Raw genomic sequence first — 5,411 nt, 5'->3', positions numbered from 1 at the left:
TTGGGCTGAGGGGACAGGTGAATCCGCTGGTTCTCCACCAACTTTTGCACTTTATCTCCAAAAWTCCCACTTTGATATCGGCAGGAAGCGTCAGGGTCACAGGAATGTCACCAGAGCTGCTGGGGTTTTTGATCTTATCTGAAATAATTTTGAATGAGTCCTCTATTAATGAGAGTCCCAGTCCTGTGGCACCAAATTTTCCAGTTCCAAATTCACATTTGGCTGAAGTCAGTGGTACCAACGACCCCAAGTGTGTCAGAACCACGGGAAGCAAACCTCAGTCTTTAGAAAACCCAGTGTTTGCAACAGGCACACGGATTTCCTTGGTGCCTCAGGGAGAAAATAACCTGACTCTGATGAAGACAAGAGTGGCAGGGGCTGCTTYGGGCTCACTAGAAATTTAAAAAATGAAATGCACATATTCTTTATTTCGTATTAATACACTGTAACTGCTTCACAGAGCCCAGATCAGTCGCGTGTAAATACTACGGATGAACTTGCCCAACYGGAGCTCACAAAACTAGTGCATTTATCCCAAAGCCGAGACTAAACCCTCTAAATCCTTTAAAAAAATACATTAAAGAACATACCACACACACACATATTGCACTTTTCTCCGTATGAAATCGGTACCCCATATACATCACACCAAAGTCTCTCCAAAGGAGGCTGTAGTACAAGATAATAAAGCTAATAATGACTCTACCAGTAGTGTACACAGTTCTCTAAGGGTGCAACAGAGCAGGTTGGAACAAAAAAAAAAACCACTTCAAAAGTGGTGCCCGATGGATCCTGTCTGCTTGAAAAGGCTTCAGCAGCCTTGTAGTCCTAATTGGCTTAAAGGAAATTCCATGAAATGTTAAATATGSTTTTGGCTGAGGGGGGGAAGAGTCAGTCTAAACTACATTAAAAAATACTGCAGCTTCCCCCTGCCCAGCACTGCCCGGCTCAGAGGAGCTCAGCCTGCTTGGCACATCCTGATAAATGAATTGCACAGCTCCAGGACAGAATTATTTTTATCTTTTGAGTCCTGAAGCGTGCAGGATCCTGGAGCTGGATGGGGAAGGAAGTGGTTATGGTTCTGGCAGGCAGCCAGCGCTGGGGCTGTCTCCAGAGCTCTGGGTGTCCTGGCAGCAGCTTTCCCTGCACAGTTCCATCAGTGTCTGGGCAGATATTCACATTCCAGAGCGTGGGGGTTATGCTGTGGGGTTTGGAGGACAGGACTCTTGTTTCCTCTCTTTTCCTGCTCTGTCCTGCTGGAGTTCTTGTTCTCTTTCCCTCCCCTCTGTCCATGCCCTCAGGTGCCTCACAGGGTCTGTGTGTTCCACTGTGTCAGACACATTTCCTTTTGGAGTGAAACCACCCCAAAATCCTTTTCTTGAGAGCAGAGCTCTCTGTCCCTCTCTGTGTGGATGGATCCCTGTCCTTTAAACTCTCCTTGGCTGCTGCTGCCTTGGGAATCCCGTGGGATCAGAGGTAGAGCTGAACACTTTGGGGCTGAGCCAGAGCAGTGTTAGACCCAGCTCTGGAGAGCAGGAATTGTCCCTGGCYGAGCAGAGCAGGACCAGGCACCTTCTGTCCCCTGTTAACCCCTCCTGTTCTGTTTTTTTGTGGCTCTTATTGCTGTARAGGCTGATTGCCCACCCTCCAGTACCCCAGAGCAAGCTCTGATCAGCACAGTCCCTCGTTCTTTGTGCTTTAATGAGGTTGTGCTCATTAATTGATGTTTGCTCAGGAAAGGCTGACCCRACCCCTGTCCTGCCTTGTCCCACGACACCTCAAGGTCAGAGACAACCCCAAAGTGCAGCTCTCAGCTCCCACCCCTTTCCTATGACTGGGATCCCACAATTGGAGGAGTTGTGGAGCATCCCTGGGAATGCTGGATATTGCTGTGATACCTCCAGTGCCCTGCTGGCACCGAGCTCAACACRTCCCACACGGTGGGACCGCTGCTCTGAAGGGACTTTGGCCACGGCAAGGACATAAATGGGGTATTGTCTACTTCCTTCAGAAAAAAGCGTAGAGGCTGATAAAGAACTGAAAAAGGCACAGCACTATCACTTCACAGGGGTGGTTTTTTTTTTTTTTTTGTTTTTTTATAAGCTCATCGGTTTGTTTTGTTTTTTTTAATCCTTAAAGTTCTAAAACTCTAAATAATTGTCCAAATATACAAAGCTCAATAAAACCACCAGCAACACATACTGCAAATTCAAAACACAGTTTTGTTTGCTTTTGTTTTTTTTTTGTTTTTGTTTTTTTTTCTTTTTAAATGCAACCCAGGGACAGGTGGATCCTTTCCAGCGAGCAGAGCTTCTCCAGGACTGAGCCCTCCTGCAAAAGGAGGTGATTTTAAAAGCCACCCAGGTGGATTTTATTTTTTTTAATGCCATTTCCTGCAGCTCTGGCTCTCTCTCATGGCTCTCCTTACCTTCAGTCTCTGTTGGCTCATCCTTGATCCTCCACAATTCCAATTCCCACCCAGAGGTCTCTCCAAACCTCTGTGGTTTCAGTCCCAAGTCTCTTTTGACAAAGTCAGGGTGTCCCTCGCTCCAGATTCCTGCAGCAGACAGTGAAGAGCTCCTTGGCAGGTTTGGGAAATACTGTTTGGGTGCCAGCAGGAGGAAGTGGAGGCTGCCTGAGAGTGGTTCCAGCCCAGGAGCTCAACCAAGGTGCGACTTCCCTCGGATTCCACCTCGCTGCCCAGAGGATTTCAGTTGCCATCAGTGCAGAACCAAATCTACCCTGAATTTCGATGAAAACTATTGCTTTTATTGCCAAGAAGGATGATAAGTGTGCACTCACTCTCCTCTCTCCAAGTGAATGTTGGATGAATGCTGATAAATTCCCCACGATTTTTTTGAAGGGGCCTTTTCCTTCTTCTGAAATTCACCTTTTTTGCCTCCTCCTACGCAGCCCTTGTGGGATGAAGCTGCACTCCCCATYCTCCAGCCCCTACCACGGGGTGCCAAACACCTCCTGCTTTTTTTTTTTTCTATATTTTTACTCCTCTTCCATCCAGGTGGATTTTTAGTTCCCCTATTAATTCAAGGATCGAAAAATTACCATGAATTCCGGGGTGGGGGGGATAGGAACGAAAAACAACCAAAAAAAAAAACGGACATGCTGCTCCATTCGTCCTCCTGGGCGCTAATTAACCAGGACGTACCCTCCGTGCTGGGGATCCACAGCCTCCATCATCTCACAATCGAAGAGTCCGGGCAGTTCTGACAGTGCCAGGGGGTCGTAGCTGGGTTCTGTGGGTGCAGCAGAGCTGGCTGGACTCTCGGTGGTCAGYGCCACGCCACTCTGGGGTGTTGTGTCCAGCGAGAACGGGCACGGCTCGGCCGCGGGCGCCGCGGGCACCTCTCGAGTCTGGAATTGGAACTGGAGTGGCCTGGGCTGAGCCTGGGATGAGCTGGGCACCTTGGGGAACTGGCTGAGGAATGGTTCCAGCTGCATTTGCTCCGAGGARGGCTCCAGGACGGGGCTCAGGCTGAATTGGGATGGTTGTTCCTGCTGCTGGGGCTGCTGGGGTTGTGGCTCCTCCGGGCACGGCAGGGGCAGCTGGCTGCCACGGGGGTACGAGCTCTCGGCTATCTGCATCTGGTTGAAATAAGCCTGAAGCTGGGATTGCTTCTGCARGAAGAGCCTCTTCTGGTGCAGCCTGAGGTGAGGAGGGAAGAAGGGTTAGTCGTGGGAAAAATTGTGAGTGGGTAATTATAATTAAATACAAAAAAAAGCGTTTGCAGAGAGCTAAAAACTGTAGGAAAAGGGTAGAGAAGAAATGAAAAAAACACCAAAACCCCCACAAACTTTATTAATTTCATACATTGTATGCAAATATTATTGTATGTGATTATTAATGGTTTAAATTCTTATAAAATACAAAACTAATTATAATAAGCAGCTTTACATACAAGAAACCCCTAAACATGGTCCATATATCAATCATTGACAATTATTCTGTGCCATCTGGGCCAGCACGAGTCCTGCACGCTGGCCACTCACACAACTCCCAGTGCCCTGGAGAATCCCTGGGCAATCTGCTCATTGACTGTTACTGCAGATCAAAGTTAGCACCTTTCAGGGTGCACAGATCCCCTTCTGACAACCTTTTTTATCAATTTTTTAAGCTAATGTGTTGTTTAATTCATGCATTTAAAGTGGATTTTAAGCATTGTTTAATTCATTTTGCTGAGAATGAGATGCTCTGTTCTTGTGTTTAAAGCCTGCTCTGGGGAGCTGAAGATCAAGCAGAGAAATTTGTAAACACACAACAGGACTGTGGTTTCCCTCTTTATTACAGTTTWGAAGTGAAACTTTCCCTTTTTCAAATAACTTCTAAATGGACAAAGATAGTTCCAGTTCTTTTATCACTCTTGAGAGTTAATTTCTCTGCAGAGTTTGGGAGATTCTCACCTGTGCTCCTGGAGCTGCTGCTCCAAACTCCGGGGCAGTTCTTTGCAGTAGAGCTGGCAAGTRTTCTGAGCTTTTGAGAGCAGGGTGGGCTTCTGCAAGGAAAGCAGAGCTGGGTTAAATGGCTTTTGATTTAATCCATGAGTCCAGAAAGCAGGAGAAAGATTTTGTTATGGCCCTGATGTCCATAGGGCCACTCTAAACCCATAAAAACTSCTGCTCATTGGCTTCTAACCCTTAGACAATATTTTTCTGTGAGAGATTGCACCATAAAAAATCCATGGAAAGCTTTCTTCCCTAATGAAAGCAGCTACAAGCTGGAAAACTGGAGGGAAAAAAGTTTTTTATAAACTAAAGCTGTATGAGAATGGGTTTGAAACAAAGGGGGTGTGGAAGAGGAAGGCCCAGGAGGTTAAGAAGTGGCTCCTCAGAGGCTGATGCAGAACATTTCTGGATGTTGGAGCAAAGATCTGTATCCAGCAGCAGTTTTWAACCCCTGCCAGGCTGAGGGAAAACACAAAAATGCGCTTGTAGGGTCAGTAGGGTCAGGGTGTGACACCAACAGAGCAGCTCCCCGTTCAGCTTTGATCCTCTGAGGGTTTTTCTGGGTCCCAGAGCTGCTCTGCTGGGCTGGTTGCAGCCCCAGGACAGTACCTGGAGCCGGTGTTTCAGGTACTGGCTCTCCAAACTCTGCCGTCGGGGTAACACCGGGGGATGTGCGGCGCTGGGGAAGGCGGACGGAGCCTCCTGCTGCTGCTGCTGCTGCTGCTGCTGCTGCTGCTGCTGAGAGCCTTCCTCCTGCATGGGAAAAGGAACCAGCTGCACCTCCACAAAAGGCTTTCCTAACCCTTTTCTTAAAGGATTCCCCCTGCCAGACTTTTGTTGCTGTGCTCCTGTTCCATCTGAAACAACGGGGAGCCATTTATGGTCTCACTCTGCAGGTCAGGCTGGCAGCACTTCTGCGATTTCAGCAGACTGACTGCACCAGGAAAGGT

The 5,411-nt window shown here is 47.9% G+C and overlaps 1 protein-coding gene across 1 annotated transcript in view; it reads right to left on the bottom strand.

The window, feature by feature from the left end:
- Window positions 1-378: 378 nt before the first annotated feature.
- The window catches only part of SIK2 (salt inducible kinase 2), a gene marked incomplete at its 5' end in the record, with an annotated part of 23,704 nt that continues 18,671 nt past the window's right edge, over window positions 379-5,411 (bottom strand). Inside the window, 3 exons of the mRNA XM_057386780.1 lie at window positions 379-3,664; window positions 4,420-4,511; window positions 5,071-5,345. Coding sequence (XP_057242763.1) covers window positions 3,148-3,664; window positions 4,420-4,511; window positions 5,071-5,345 — 884 coding nt within the window. The remainder of the gene's footprint in view (window positions 3,665-4,419; window positions 4,512-5,070; window positions 5,346-5,411) is intronic.

This window comes from Malurus melanocephalus, unplaced genomic scaffold, assembly GCF_030028575.1.
Source record: "Malurus melanocephalus ecotype Western Australia unplaced genomic scaffold, MMel_1.1 scaffold_1051, whole genome shotgun sequence".
Classification (NCBI taxonomy): domain Eukaryota; kingdom Metazoa; phylum Chordata; class Aves; order Passeriformes; family Maluridae; genus Malurus; species Malurus melanocephalus.
The sequence above is the reverse complement of the archived record's forward strand: the minus strand, read 5'-3'. Positions and strand labels throughout refer to the sequence as shown.